Here is a 16,576-nt window from a genome sequence, read left to right as displayed (position 1 = left end):
TCTCTTTGCCACATAACTATGTTCACTCTGAAAGGCTGGGGAAATGAGAACTTGGTGAATTTTAAGGCAAGCGGTAGCCGGGCTGAAACAGGAGATGTTAATCGGAGCGGCCGGCTGCTGGCCAATATTTATCACGTGTATTTGTTCTTGAAAGCGCACAGAACGTATCCGTGCCACGGTTCCATTATTTTACCTTTGAAACCTTTTTTTTTTTTTAAGGTCCCTTGGGATAGCTATTTTATACAACCCAGAGACCAAGCAAATACAGTGACAAAAATATTTTGAGTACCAGGTATTACTGAGGAAGAAAAAGTAGTGGCTTGTATTTGATAGAGTAACTCTAAATAAGGTTTCTCTTCATTAAAGTGATAGTTAATCGATAAGATGAAAATCACAGTAGAATAATCGAAAAGGTTGAAGTGTTCTGTTTGGGTATTTGGCTTTAAACAGGCATTCACAACTCTATTCGTGCAGAACGGAGAGGCAGAAGGGAGCCAGCCTGCCCCGAAGAGCCACCACAGACACGTAGCTGGTTTTGAGGCAGCTCATTTTCTGGAAGCTTGACTGTAAAAAAGTCAGAGCTTATTTATGTGTAGAGAGAAATTCAGCCTCTCTTGTTCATTCAGCAAAGGTCTACATAGCTGGTGTGAAGCAGATGGCTGTGCCGTTCCCTGGAGACTCTGGACCAGTGTAGACATTCCATCTGAGAAGGGTCGGGAGAGCGCCATGCCGGGGCTGACGAGCCCCCCGGAAGTGGGCTAGCAGTCTGTGACGGAAATGCTGAGGTAGAAGAGAGCAGTTGTGAAACCTGAAGTCATCCGACCGTAAGCTGAGCTGTGGTGGTTGCTGTTGGTCGGTTGGTTTTCTTTTTCTTCTTTTTCTGACATGCCTGTGGGAGGGCCATGGGTTGGGTCCATTTTGGTGAGATAGACATCACCGAACAGTCTGCCACTCCGCAAGGGTGTGTCATTTTAAAGGATCCACGGAGCACTTATCTTTTCACCCATCTCCAAAGGGGGAGAGGTCTGTTGACTTGTGGTCCACCCTCAGTCACACTTGTCTCAGCAAACGTTTTTGATGCCGTGGCCAAGATCCTGAGTCAGAGCCTGTGAGCATGTCCTCTTACTCGAGGAAATTATCATGAGTCTCAGGGGGCAGCTTTCCCCTTGACGCACGCTTTCCCTGCGAACATCTTAGTCTTTGATGAAAGAAGCTCAATCTTTGCCAACAAAAGGAGGCCCTATTTGAATGAAATGCCCACTGTGTTTCTTAAACCCGGTGCAGAATTGTTCGTACATGTTCCACGTGTTGGTTAGAATGTTTCTTGTGGCTTCAAAGGTTTTTTCCTCCTAAGATGGGATGTGAGTTTATGGTTAAGATGATTTCATTGTTAACATTTTGTTTTGTCAATGATGATATCACTTTCCACACATTTTCATGAGCTGTGTATGATCAGAAATAAAACACTGTCTCGGGACCAGAGAAAGCCACTTACCTGCAGACCTTCAGCCCTGCTCGCTCTGGAGAAAACAAGTGCATCTGCGAGGGTGCTCTGTAGAGAGCGGCTCACACGTAACCGGAGAGTGGAGTGCGTACTTCTTAAAAATAATTCCAGTCTCTTAGCACTGCTTTACTCCTTTGCTCTCGGCATGACAGAAGTTAAGTCTTCCTTCTAAGACTGGTCCTGGGCACAACTGCGAAATGCACCCTGAACCCCAGCTCCTAGTTCTAGCCCCTTCCCTCTGATCCCTTTCTGTTCTCTCTCCTGTGCCTCCCCCATCAGTGAGAATGAGGCCCATGTGACTGATCATTGAGAACTTGAAATTATAACTGGAGCCAGTAAACGAAACTATATTTAAATCTTGGCCTTTCTAGACCCTTAAATGTATTCAAATAGGTGTTTGCTTACACCACTGAATAAAAAAAATCCTCTTCACACTCTTCCTTCCCTCCCATTACTCTTCACTGAGTTGGGGAAACGAGGACCGAAGGGGGCCGTGACTTTCTTGTCTCGTTGCATTGGGGCATTGAAACTGTGTCAAATGAAAGGACTTTTTTCTGTTAGTTGTTTTAGACTCAGTTCCACACTGTAGGGAGCACTTCATAGCTTTTCAGTTGCTGGCTTGGCTAGAGATGGCTGGTGTGGCCTCTTCTGGTTCTCACTCCTCTCGTGAGGGCACTAGACTGGCCTAAGTTAGAATTGCGATGAAACGAAGCTGACTTACTTTCCCCATCTTTGCCAGCCAGAAACTTCCAGTTTTCCCAGGAGTGCCTTTGGGAGAGGGGTGGGCCACAGGTGGGGTGGCGTGGAGTTGGGTCCCCTCACCTGGGGAGGTGGCCTTGTTAGGTAACGTTTGTACTCCAGACCTACTCCAGCCACCGCTTCCTGCCTGTGGATACACAGATAGAGTCAGAGCTCCATGTGCTCCCAAGGGACAGACACATGCAGTCTGACCTGAAAGCAATGAGCTTATATTGCAAAATAATTGCAGGATTTTGTAGTTTTTATTACCAGAAACCAAAGGCATGCATGTGGAAATGGGATTCCAAGGGTGGGAGGCCAAAGAGGAAGGAGTATATAGACTGAGTTAGACTGAATTTATTGATAGTATTGTATTTAACAGAAGTTCTGGATTTAATCATTTAGGTGCATGGAAGGGACTCTAAGAGGTTAATTACCCTGGTTGGTGAAACTCAGATGCAGTGAGCTTACACTCTAAACGGGGGTGGAGTAGGCTAGAACTTTCGTGCGATGCCGGAGAGGAAGGAGTCCAAAGGCTTAAGGAGAAGAGAATGTTGGTGTCAATTTCTCAAGGATGTCCTGCTCCCCACCGCAGAGGATACCCTGTCCACTAAGGCTTTGAGAAATTTGAGGAACGCATAGTGAGAGGGTGTCCCCGATGAGCTCTAAGGTGGTGGTCCTCTGTAAGGGGGCTGACAGAGGAGACACTGCTGCTGAGATGGGCTCTTTATCTCACTGGGCGTAACGGGATCCCAGGGGACAGGATCACATTTCTACTAAGCAGTAGAACTTAACCACCCGAGACAAGATGGGCACACTTGCTGTCATGGACAGAGTTGGGATGAAGGGGCAAAAGGGCTCATCCTGGAAGGAACTTTGATGATGGCTGGTTGACTACGGTCTCCCTAGGGATAAATTAGAAGGACAACCTTCTACTTTTTTTTTTTTAAGATTTTATTTACTTATTTGAGAGAGAGAGAGAGAGAGAGAGAGCATGAGCAGAAGGGAAGGGGAGAGGGAGAAGCAGGTTCCCCACTGAGCAGAGAGCCCAACCTGGGGCTTGACTCCAGGACCCTGAGATCATGACCTGAGCTGAAGGCAGACCCTTAACTGACTGAGCCACCCAGGCGTCCCTGAAGGACAGCCTTCTAAAGGTTCATTTTCTCCCTCTCTCTATTTTTATAAGAAGAAAACTTTTGGTTTGTAACCAGAAAACTAACTTGAGTCACCACAGTGGAAGGGCATAGCCCCTGAACCTAGTTTCCAGACCCAAGTCAGACTCCCAGTGATTGAGGCCATGTTGCTTGAGGGAACTTTCAACATTGCCTCCTGAAGGTATGGTAGATATTTCTCCACATCGTCCTCAGAGGGACTCGTGTCCATTTACTGGAGCAGTTGTGTCCAGAACAAAAGGAAGGACCTGAACCTTTTAGTCCTTTCTAGATACTGACTCTGAACTGATGTTATTATCTGAGGACCCAAAATGCCACTGTGGCCCACCAGTCTACGGGTGAGCTTATGATAGTCAGGAAATTTGGCTACTGTTCAAATAATACTGTGCCCAGTCGTCTGGAGACCCATGCTCTGGTTATTCCTCAGTTCTTGAATTCCTAATCGGAGGAGACATGTTTGGCAACTGGCAGAAGCCACCCATTGGCCCCTTGACCTGTGAAGTAACAGCTGTCATGGTACAAAGGGCCAAGTAGAAGTCCATGGAATTTTCCTTCCCTACCAGAATAATAAGTAAAAAGGGATACAGCATCTCTAGGGGGAGTTGCAGAAATGAGTGTCAGCCCCGAAGACTTGAAAGAATGAAAGCACACTATACTTCTCACATCCCCATTTGACTTGCCTCTGTGGCCCGTGCCTAAGGCAGGTTTATTTCAGAAAGTGACTTTGATTATTGTAAACTTCATGAAGGGGTGATTTCAGCTGCTATTCAAGGTGTGGTGTCTTTATTGAAAATAATCAACATAGCCTCCAGCTTCTGCTGGGAACCTTTGGTCTGGCAGGTACTTTCTCTCTGAGCCAGTTTGCAAGGATTACAGAAGCAGGTTGCTTTTACCTGGTGCGGCCGACAGTACACGTCCCCGTCTTACCTCTGTTCCATAGACTCCCCCTGCTCCCGCTCGTCCTCTGTTCTGCAATATCTTGATCTTACTGATATCCCTCAGCCCATCGGACTGGTCTAGTACCTTGACCTGACGAACAGCAAATGATAAGTACGTTAGATGCTTCGGTAAGACGTCTTCAATCCCGGAGGTGGGAGATAAACCCCATTCTTGCTACCAAGTAATGTATCGGTTAGTGTCCAGACAGAGAAGAGAAAATACATTAACTACTTTAACAGAGAGAATTCACTGTGAGGAGTTGGTTAAGCAGGTCTGCGGGGATTTGAGGATGTGCGGGAGGGGGATTGAGAGATCAGGGACGGTAATAGCAGGAAATGGCTACCATGCCTCAGGCTGGGGTGACAAAGGAAGGAGGTTGGGGTTATCAAAATCTAGGAGTTGGAGGAGAAGGAGAAGGGACCCAGACTTCCGAGGCGTACTGTGAGGTCAGGGCTGTCACATTTGAATTCAGGGCTTGTTCTGGAAACTGGAATCATCTGCGGGGGTGATGCAGACGGGGGCAGCAAGCAAAGCTGGAAAGAGCAGCCCTCTGTCCCTCCTTTTGTGTTTCTGTCTCTCTAACCCCCCTTTGATGGAACGTGGTAGGGAGCGCCGTGGCAGAGGACTCGGCGGTGGGAGACCATAGCTGACAGTTACCGTTCACGTTCTGTTTTTAGCTGATTTGGTTATGGTGGCTGGTCCATTACCTCCTGTAACCCTGTTTTGGTTCTCCTGATAGAAACCTTATTCTCGAGGTTTCTTTCCTATTTCTGATACATTTTCCAGTTTTCGGTGCCTCTGCTTGTAGGTGTCCTGGCATTGACTCCTGAACTGTTTCACAACTATTCTTTGGGAGTGGCTTACTATCATGGGAAGCTTATCCTGGTTGATGTGTGTGCATTTGCTCCTTTTCTAAGGGAGCAAGATTATGGGTCGGCTGAGTTTATAGAGATATTTGGACCAGTTAGCTCCTGAGGGGTGTTTGTTTTTGTTTTATGAGAGAGAGAGAGAGAAGAGAGGGAGGGAAAGAGTGTAAGCGGAGGGGACAGGCAGAGGGAGAGAGAGAATCGCAAGCAGGCTCCATGACCAGAGTGGAGCCCTATGTGGGGCTCGATCCCACGATCCCCAGATCATGCCCCCGGTGGAAATCAAGAGTCGGACACCACCCAGGTGCCCCCTGTTGGGTGTTTTTAAGTGCATCAAAGCAGACTGCCCTCTTCCCCAGGTCATGGGCCATGCTTTGGCCTTGGCTTCACTGTCGATCTTTTCCAGAAAGTGACAATTCCGTCTGCAGCTCTTCTCTCTAAGGGAGGCTCCAGGGTGGAGTCATTTCAGCCTTTGCCCTTCCTACCCTGCATTAGTGCTGGCAGAATCTAGGGTAGTGATGCCTATTTCTGAGGACCTTTTAGACCATCTGTCCGCGGCTGCTGTTCTCACAAAGCCGGGGGAGGTGTGGCTGCGCGTTCTACCCTTCCTTTCACGACCGGCCCTGACTTGGGGCACAAATTTAGCAACTGAGCCGCGGTCACAGCTGCAGGCCTCGCCAGAGCCACTGCCCCGCCCACTTCAGCTGTAGTGACCAGAAAAGAAAAATAATCAAGTCGTCCGTGAAACCCAGAAATCCTCTGTGGTGGGGGATGCTCTGGCCTGAGCATGGTTCCCAGCCTGGCCTTCCGCATCGGTCGGGTTGAAGAAGGACCACAGAGCGTTCTCACTACTTCAGAAACCAAATGAAAATCGGTATGTGCTGGAAAGGAGATGGCGCAGGCTTCCCAAAATGTAAATTTATTCGCCTTTGATTCAGAGGACACAGGCCCGCTCCTCGGTCATCCCAGGCTCATCAGAAGCTCTCTTTGGCACATGTATGTCTAAAACAATACCTGCCAGGGAATTATTAAGGCAGTTTGATAAGAAAATGTTTCAAAATATGTTTTATGAGGAGGAAAAAAACCCATAGTGATTCCTTAAACTGGTGTACAGGTGGGGCAGCCCAGATATTCTGACAGCCAGGGCATTCTTCCAAACTGACAATTTCCCCAAGGGTGAGAATTCGGAAGGCTTGGTACTACTTAGCAGAATGCTAAGTTCAACAACACCCCAGGTTTCAGCTGCCCCAAGATAACGTCCACTTCCCTTACCAGTAAGAAATAGCCTTTCAGGGATCTTTACTGCTGCTCGGCGAACCATTTCTTCTTCTAACGCAGCCGGGGCAGGACCACATCACCCCAGCTGGTAGGACGCTGTCCTCCTGGACATGCGCAGAGCAGCATTCGGTCCCCAGGCAGCTAAACACACCAGCTTGGACCTGTCTGTTCACAAGGAGATTGGTTTTAGACCAACCACGATTTTCTGATTTAAGCTCAGTCTGGACTCGGTTGTCTGGATGAACACTTTCTAACATAACTGTCCATCAGAACAGTTTTTTGGTACTTGGGTACAAATGAGCTCTATAGCAATTCAACAAGGTCTATGAAGATCAGTTGTCCGTGGAACAGCTAGAAGTTTCTTCTAATGCTAACAAAATAGCGACTAAGACTCTTACTTAAGTCTTGTTTCCCTCTCTCCTCCAGTGGGATGATAAAAATTGGAGGGATCCAGCTTGGGAGATGGGGGTGTTTCTCTGATACACCTGGATGTGGGCGCACAGGTTATAAAACGGGAGTCAGAATCACACAAACTGGTTACCTGGCTATGTGACCTTGGCCATGCTACTCAACCTTTCAGAGCCTCAGCTTTTCATCTTTAAGATGTGGCTGGGGTGCCGGGGTCGCTTAGTCAGTTAAGCATCCGACTCTTGATTTCGGCTCAGGTCATGATTTTGGGGTCCTGGCATCGAGCCCCATGTCGGACTCCATGCTCAGTGCGGAGTCTGCTTGGGATTCTCTCTCCCCCTCTCCCTCTGCACCTACCCCTGCTCTCGCTCTCTAAAATAAAAAGAAGTTTTTAAAAATGTGGCTCATCCCCGCTGTGCAGGATTGTGATGAGGATGGAAGGAAACCATGTAACAGGACTAGCACGTGCATGTCCAGCTCCCCAGGAGGCTGTGAGGGTGCCGTGATGCCTGGAGTTTTTGCACGAGTGGTGTGGAGGCTGGTTCTGGGTCAGGAGCAGCCACCAGGCTAGTTTGGCACTCACTGGCGGTGTTTTTACTTTTCCATCTTCCTATATGAGAAGCCAGTGATGAGTTAGAGCATGGAGCATTGCTTTTGGTGTCAGATGGGGTTTCACTGTCCGTCTTACCTGTCGGTCTTGCATATTTATTAATTACGTGGCTCTGTGGACCTATTTTCCCAGGTCTAAACTCTCAGAGCTGTTGTGAGAAAAAGCACTGATGCCATGAAGCCATGAAGTCCTGTATCTGACACGCTGGAGAGACTCAGTGATGCCGCCATTTTTACCCACATGGTCTTCCTACTGTAGAATAATTGCTTGTGAAAGGAACGGATGAGGGAGCAGTCTCATACGTGGGGGCATAGATACAAAGGGAGGCATTGTAACTTATTTGGAGGCTTAAAAGAGTAGACATCCAATAAGTCTTTATAAAAGGTATTGTTAATGATTTAGTAATATATCTGAAGCTTAATTTATGATCCAGGACATATGGTGGTTACATTATCATTTCCCGCAAGTTAGGTATACAGGTCGTTGATTGACTTTGTAATGGAGAACGCAGATTGGGTTTCAGGGTATTGAATACTTTATAAGAGATAGTAGATCAAGAAATAATTTACTGTTTTCTTACATTTGGGAAAAGTAAAATATATTTTAAAACCTTTAGTATGTCCTTAAGCAGAATTAGGCGAGGGGAGAAAGAATTAGAGTTGGATATGAAAAGAATAGCTGTGTCAGAAAATGAGACATTATATGCGTCCCAACCTACCAGTAACATGTAGCTTCAGAAGCAATGTCATGATGGCATTAGCCATTTGGGACCGAGGTAGACAGTTCTAATTTACTCCAGTGAGTTAGTCACCATCGTTCTCCTGTTATCTGTACTAACGGGTTATAAATCCATTTTAATTAAAAACAGCGAGCAACACTTTGGGATACCACTTCAATAAGCATAACCCCATGTCTAATGCAGTATGACTTTGACACCTTTGAATGAAAAAACGATCCAGCTTTAGCAGGAGATGAATGAAGTTGACCGTTATCTGGTGAATTTAGGTTGTGTTTTCAATTCGGATGAGTTAGATCTCAAGGTGGATTTTGTATCAGAGTATTAGCTGTGGGCGCGGCCAGTGTACAGTGGACGATTTCCAGATCTACACCTCCCTTCTTTACAGGCTGGAGACTTACTGGAGGATGCAGTGAAGCAAAATCTCCCGTCCATACACATTGGAAACATTCACAGAGTTTAAATGGGTGAAACCATGATTAGACAATCCCTAAAATTAGAAGATTCAGAAGCTGTTTAGATGTTTTTGTTTTTTTTCTTTCTTCTTGGCTGAAGCCCTTTAGAATTACATGTTGGGTTCAGCCAGATACATTTGAATCATGGGGGATTTTTCATTAAAAGAGTAACTTATGTATGCTAACTAGTGCTTGAAGCAAAGTTTCCCGATCCTTTTAGAAATATGCCAAGGAGCATCAGTAGAATACGAATTCCTCTCATGCAAGGAAAGAGGCTATGCGTTTTAAAATGGTGATTCCCTCTAAAAATTTCCTCTTAAACATTTCCTCCTTCTCTGTGCAGATCATGTATAAAATGGCTTTTTTTAGGCAGAAGGAAGTTAACTGGACATGAGCTCTTCTGCACTAAAGAAATCTTTCATACCTCAAGCTGTGCCGCTAAGTGGCACGAGGATCACGAGGAGGGGACCTTCGGAATCATCTGGTCGACCATCTTATTTTACAGATGAGATGGGGGCAGGCAACTTGCCCGCAGCCTGTCTGTGCTGATGGCACACCCATGACAAGAACCCAGGCTTCCTGATGCCAAGTTAATGTGCTTTTTGCAATCTTGGTTGCCCTCTGTATGTCCTTTTTTAAAGCAGTTGGACTTTTTGGCATTTGCTGGATTTGCACATTTTGTTAAGTAGAAAATGACTAATTTTTTAATACATGAATGACTGAGGTGGAAACGATAGTGTGTTACAAAAATACTCGATGGCAGAACCTGAATAAACAAAATTGACTCCAAGTCGGTAGCCTGCTTTTACTCATAACGAAAAATGAAGCGTCTGACTATGTGTCCGAATGGCTTATAGCAAATATTTTTGACCTTTTAGAACAGAAGAATCGATAACGGAAGATGACAAGAGGAGGTATGTCTAGCATTGAAGCTGGCTTTAATTTGAATAATTTTGGCCATCCTCCATGGATTAATTTAACACACGGATATCATTTAACACTGTATATAGTACATTATCTGTAACATAGATTATACCCGGACAACTTCTGGCACAGAGAATACAGGTAGGAGCATATGATCTGAAAAAGAACTTGCCTCAGGTTCATAATCTTTGCTTTCAAGCAAGCTTGTGTTTTGTCCTGTGCACATGGCCTGTGCTGGTTTCTATCCTGTGGCCTTTGGATATGCTGTTCTCCATAACGGATGACTTCATTCATTCTCCCCGCCCACTCCACCCTCCCTCGCCTCCTCTGGTGGACCGCAGCCTATTCTCATTACTCATTAGCTCTCTCCCCGCTCCTTTTGTGTTTGTATCTACCTCCAGGGAAATGTTCTGCGTGTCCGTAGCACCTGCCTCCACGATGACCACTCTGAATTCTTGATGAATGTTGACGGAGTAACTGTAACATGTTACTCTGCGGATACTTATTACTGTACTAAATTACAAAAATCCCATTTCTTTTCCTCTTTCTCATTCCAAGTTAAATATCTAAAAATTTTGCTCACTCAACATAGCTTTCTTTTTTCATCTAGAGCTTCTTTTTAACATAGAAAAAATTATATTTCCAAGGGCAATAATGTTCCCAATTCTACTTTTGAAAAGTCATGAGTTATTTTAATAGTTCTACAATTGTTGGCAGTACTCCATGCTTCTGTCACTTTCTGCAAATATAGAGTATCATTGACATTGGTCTGATTTTTCTCTCTCTGCTTCTTTTCATTAAGAAACTATGGAGGGGTATACGTAGGTCTGCCATCTGAAGCTGTCAATATGGTATCCAATCAAACAAAGACTGTACGAAAAAGTAAGTAAAATCGTGAGATTTATTTTCTCTAAAGATTTATTTTTTTTGTTTTGTGAAAAATATGAAATTTATATTTCAGCTTGCCTGACTCAACCTACACATTACTCAGTTGCAGTTAACCATGTAGAAAAACCATTATCTGCTCATCGTAATCATTTGCTGAAATTGCCACCTACCCGATGAGAGTAGTACAGAACAAAATTTAGCTTCTATTTGTGGCTATGTTCCATGGATTAAAAAAGTTTTTTGCCACGGCTAATTTAAATTTATTGTTACTTTCAGTGATGATCGGTGTGACAATGAAAGCAAATGTTTCAGTAAGTTTATGGAGTTTTTGTAGAAATAAAGGTAAATTCTCATAACATCTTCCTGTAATACACTGATAGCAGTCTGATGATTAGAGGAAAATCAATTGCATATTGTATAATTTAATGAAGTGAGGCCCCTTTTTGTTTCAATACGTAGTAATTGTGGGGCTAATGTTTGGATAATAGGCATGGACGACAGCAGCCTCAGAGCTGCCTTCTTGCTTAAACATGTGGCTCCTGGTACAGACTGCTGGTTTCCCAACCGCTGTACAGTTGTCTGATGCATTGTTTTAAAGAACTGTTAGTATGTTTCATTTATGTACAGGCTCTATTGCCTTATTTGTAACGATATCATAGTCATTTGTCCCTCATTGCTGTTTCTCTGCATTCTGATCTGGACTAGCAAATACATATACGTCACTGCTATTTGTCATTTTATAGGGAACTAGGCTATGTTCTTTATAATCTGAACTTTTAACGTTTCTTAATTTTCCCTTCAAGATTAGAAGAAAATACCATGACTCCATAATCAAGAGGTACTGTATTTTTTCTAAATAATCGTATGTATTTAGCCTCGATGATGAATGAATGATAGATATTGTTGCTAGCTCTTTCTAAGAAATCTTGAACTTCAAGATTAAGAGGGGTCTCATCTTGTGGTTAAATCTATGAAATGGAGCATGTTATACTGTAAAGGGGTCTTTGATAATGAGGTCAGTTTTCTTTGCAGTTAATTTTATTTTTCTTTTCCTTTTGGTTCAATTGCAGCCTAACTCATTTAATAAAAGCAAGGTAAGTGCTTGTTTAAAACATGAAGGTTTCACTCTTCATTGCCAAAAACTGAGGGGCTAAGACTTTGGACACGACAGATAGGGAGGTAGAATTATCCTGAGACAAGCAAGAACAAGGACAGGAGAAAGCACACGGTCCTTTATTAACCCTCTGTGTGCCAATTTCTACAAGATCCCGTGCAGCATTTCCATAGAAGCAGAAAGTCTCCGTTCACCTGGTCCAACGACGCACAAGATGCTTGGATCCCCACTGCCTCTCGGTCTTGCTGATGGACAGCCGGCCTCTTTTGAACGTCCCATGATCAGGAATGCCCCATCTCCTGAGATAGCCCGTTCTCTTTAGGGAGTCAGACAACCTTGGATTTGAATTCAGGCTCTTTCACTTACTAGCAGGGCAAGTTACTTCCCCCTCGTAGCCTCCATTTTATAATCTGTTAAGGACTTGAAGGTGTTGTTAGGATTCAATATGAAATAGGTGGTTGGTTTTGTGATGTTGTTAGGATTCAGTATGAAATAAATGGTAGTTCCAGTGATCGTTGTTTTCATTGTCATACTGTTCTGTTCTGTAATGAGAATCCAGCCTTTGGCAGACCCAAAGCAAAACTGACTTGATACAGAACCCACTTCTTGCTCAGAGCCAGTTCCTGGAGTTGGTGTTTGGGATGGGGAGGGGTCACAAAATAAGCTTACAGATGAAGACAGATAAGCTTTCACGCTGGGGGAGAGGGACACAGAGACTGTAAGCAGTTTTTTCCTGACAAGAAATACAACAATCTTGGGTAGCCCCTTCTTCGAAGACTTTCTCCTCAAGGTGAAAGCATTACGGGTCTTTATTCCCTAGTGCCCATGACCACATTATAGAGTGTTGAGTTTCTCTTTGGGAATTTGCTGGAGATTTTCTGTTTCTAGTATTTTTAAGAGTTCTAACCCTCCAGGTTCCCTTTCCAGTTTTCCACTGTGGAGAAGTACTTTTGTTATTTGCCACAAATAGAAAAGATAATCTAGCTGAAAGCAAGCATATGTTACCCTTCTGGAAAAAGGTTGCATTTCAAAAAGCATGGGAATAGAGTGGAAAGAGGTGTCATGTAGATGGGTATCAGGAGGTGCGGTGGCTCTGTCACTAACACAGGACCTCAGAGGAATCCCTGATCTTCTCTCAGGCTTTCTCAAATTCGGTTTTCTCAGGAATGGTTGGACAACATGGTTGTTCATCTTTGTGCGTGGATCTAAAATTCCCCGATAACAATTTAGCAGTCTTGCTGGTCAACCAGCCCACAACCTTAGACTGCTAGCTAAAGCATCTCTTTATTGCTCATGACTATAAGTTTATATTATTTTATTGCTATCCCTCTCCCTTTGAATACCCTGAAAAGTGTTCTCAGTTGAAAGGCTGTTCTTTTTCCATGGTTGCTAAGTACTGTGGTAGTTCACATGTCTGAGCTCATGGCTTTCTGGGCTGAAGTTATTGGACAGAGGGGCACCTGGGTGGCTCAGTCAGTTAAGCATCTGCCTTCAGCTCAGGTACGATCCCAGGGCCCAGTGGGGAGCCTGCTTCTCCCTCTCGCTCTGCCATTCACCCTGCTTGTGCTCTCTCTCAATAAACAAACAAACAAACAAACAAACAAACAAGTCAATAAAGTCTTTTTAAAAAAGTTATTGGGCAGAAACCCTGAGGAGAAGACTGTCCTTTGCAGAGGAAGCTATTTTTTGGAAAGGGTCGGAGACACTTGTTTTGACCTAACATGTCAAATCTCTCAAAATAATGCCACCGAACTCCCTCAAGGACCAGAGTTCAAAGTTATTTTGGTGACTTTCTGAAACAAATTGAGGAATGACTGCAGAATCTCTTACAATACCTACATCATGGTACAAACGTGTAGTTTCTTCTACAGATGACTCTCGGGTGAGCGTTAGGCCCACCTAGATGTGTGGGCAGGGAGGAGCTGACGTGGTGCTCCCAGACGCCCGTGGAGGGACTGGCTGGCGCGGATTCCCTGGGGAGAGCTGGAGAGAGCCTGGATGGCGACCCCTCCCCCAGCAGGGGCTGACCCAGTAGCGGAGGGCTGACATCACAGCCTGAGCAGTCTGTATCTTTAATTTGGGTGATGTCGGTCTGGGCATTATCACATCATATTTTAATTCTAAGTTCATCAGTCTCTCTCCCCACTGCCCCTTGTCTCTTAATATAAAGTGTCATCAGTGCTTAGCGCTGTGCCGGCCATGTATTCAGTCTTAAGTATTGAGTGAATCTTGAATGTGTGTTTTACTGAAAAGAAAAATAGTAAATAATTCATAGGCTTAAAGCTGATTTTTTCCCCCTAAGTTGTCCTTTGTTAAGTTTGCTAACTCTTTTCCCTCTTGCTGTCTATTGTCTTCACAGCTTGCTCATTAAGATTTGGAAGGAATTGCACTCCACGGGCCGTCATGATGTGCTCAGAAATTTCCAAGGACATTCTAAATAGTCGCCTGCTCCGCCTCCCCTCCCCACCCAAATTCTCAAGTCTGTAGTTGACACCGTGGGTACATGTTGAATGTTGTGGTACTAGAAGGGAATCGGGTAAACAGTACACGGGTATCTGGAACTTTCTGGGGTCCTCCTGCAAGAGACAAGCTGACAAACCGTTGCTGTCTGGAGCTGGCCTGCTGTGTCTGGTGGTGTTTTCTCCCTGGCCATTCAACACAGCTCATGAAAATCATGTCTTTTCACTGATACTTTTTTGATAGTTTTTATATAATGAAATCCATATTCTATTTATAACTTCAGCTAAGAAGGCACTATAAATGAACTCCCTAAAGTAATATATTTGTGGGTGACCTTTCACTATTTCTACGTTACATTAATTTTTAGCTGTAAAATGGTTAAATTGATTCTTACTGTTCTCTTTTTCCCTTTTTTACTTTTTGGTTTTCAGCTTTCTGTAAGTGTCAGAGAATGTCTTCTATTAGGAACAATGTATGACCTTGCAATGTTGAAAAATAAGCCACCAAAATTTGCATGCCCTACACACATTTTGATTAACTTTCCATTTTCTTTAGTCGAAGGCCGATGTCAGCACGAATCCTTCGCGGTCATTGATTCTCTCCTTCTCCTTTGTGGGATCCCGGCATCCCCATCGTGTTAATCCTATACTATTTTCAAGGACTTGTGACTGATGGTTAGTGGGGTATTTGGAAAGCTCTTAATTTGAGGATAATCACGTGTAGCCATTTAGTACTGCAGCGTAGATTACTCGATTTACCAATGTATTTCAACAATTAAAACATTTTTATCCCTCTTTACCTGGATTTTGTCATTGTTTTTTTTAAAAGATCACTTTGAAAGAAGTCGCACATGGCATTGTGGTATCCAGATACTATAGCAATATGTAAAGCTAATGAATAAATAGGTTACCTTGAAAAATCAAAATTTTTCATGAGAAGATTATCTTATAAATCTGGTCCATATGACAGCCATAGGGATATCAAATTGGGAAAATATCGAGGTGATTTTCTGAGCAGGTGGTGAGAGCTGAGCCTCGGATCTTGCTTGGAGCGGTTGCTGGCTGTACCCGGGCTGTGATGAGCCATGGGACCCAGCTCCGAGGAGAAAGTAAAGCAAACCTAGGAGACCTGCTTGGTCCTAATCACTGTTGTCAATATTTTATTAAGACAGTTGATCGGGAGGATGTTCAATATGGCAATGTAAAAGGCTGCTGGCCTCATCTCCTCCCACGGACACGACACAGCTCCAGCTACATACGAAGGGCCTGCAGGCTAGCTGGACAGCAGCTCCACAGCAAAGGGTAAAAGGGCCATCTTGAGATGGGTGGGAGGGGCGGGGGCGTGATCGCGCAAGAAACCCCAGTCTAGGCACAGAGACCAGCAACTGGGAGGGATCTCATTAATACAGAGCTGGTCCCTGAGGAGTGAGGGGTCTGTGCGCCACATCAGACACCCCAGCCCTTGGCAACTGCATCGGAGGGATGAGCCCCCGAAGCACCTGGCCTTGGAAACCCACAGGGCTTACCGCCAGGGGAACCACAGGGCTTTAGGAAATGGAAAATCCACTCTGAAAGGGCTCACGTATAGACCCCCTCATCCCAGGACCCAGCACAAAAGTAAGTTTGAAAGATGCCCAGAGCACATGCTTGGAGAAACATTTGTTAATCTTAGAGTGTCTGCCAGAGAGACAGGAACCTGTTGGGACACTCTGGGGACAGAGGTGCTGGCCAGACACCATTTTTGCATTCTCCTTCTGCCTTGTGGGACTAGTGCTGGTAGGTGCTGGCCATTTTTGTACACCCCCCCCACGGAAGTTTCCTGCCCGCCCCCCCCCCCCCCATGCACCACAGCCAAGGCTAACCCTGCCCTGGGGCCGGGGAGGGGAGTACTTTCCCCCATGGCCCACCCTGCCAGCCACAGGGCATGTGCAGCCCACACCGGGGACACCCCTTGAGCCCCTGGCTCTGGTGGCCAGGGAGGATTGTGCTTCTGGAAACCCTGGGCCTGAAACAAACAGAAGTCCTTGACAGGTTACCACCCCCAGGCCACTGCACAAACAGCAGGCTGAAACAACCCCTCCTCCCCAGCATTCATGTGAAAGAGGCATATTTTCTCGTCCTGAGCTTCTGCCTGAGGGGCAGGCTTCAGGTTTGCCATATATTCCTAGGCCACAGAGGCGTCCGCAGGGAAGATGGGCAGGGAGACAGCCATATTAGTGCTCTCCCGCAGCCGCAGAGCAGCTCACTGATGCCTCCCTAAAAGGAGCTTATATACATCTAAAGCCACAAGCTCTGCACTTGTCGCCCTGGGGACACCTCCAGATTTCTTGGTCTGGAAGTCAGCAGGGTTCAGGACTGCAGACCCACAAGACTGTGTCTGTTTACATACCTTGAAAGCTGCTGCCTTTGGATCTGGCTTACTCCATACCTGAAAGAACTAGAAAAAGAATAAATGAAGCCCAAAGTTAGTAGAAGGAAGGACATA

General features: G+C 45.1%; 1 protein-coding gene across 4 annotated transcripts in view; it reads left to right on the top strand.

Annotated features, from left to right (window-relative positions):
• The window catches only part of C17H12orf75 (chromosome 17 C12orf75 homolog), a 35,762-nt gene extending 20,872 nt beyond the window's left edge, over window positions 1-14,890 (top strand). For 2 of the 4 annotated variants that reach the window (XM_087868790.1, XM_087868789.1), the window contains 3 exons: window positions 9,585-9,620; window positions 10,433-10,512; window positions 10,795-11,314. In XM_087868790.1, coding sequence (XP_087724916.1) covers window positions 9,585-9,620; window positions 10,433-10,512; window positions 10,795-10,874 — 196 coding nt within the window. In that variant the 3' untranslated portion in view covers window positions 10,875-11,314. The other 2 variants (XR_006776495.2, XM_045779800.2) reach the window with 2 other exon arrangements.
• The last annotated feature ends 1,686 nt before the right edge of the window (window positions 14,891-16,576 follow it).

The sequence above is a fragment of the Ursus americanus genome, chromosome 17 (assembly GCF_024610735.1).
Source record: "Ursus americanus isolate L20-20 chromosome 17, mUrsAme1.1.p, whole genome shotgun sequence".
Taxonomy (NCBI): Eukaryota; Metazoa; Chordata; class Mammalia; order Carnivora; family Ursidae; genus Ursus; species Ursus americanus.
Note: the sequence above shows the minus strand (reverse complement) of the source record. Positions and strands in the feature narration are given on the sequence as shown.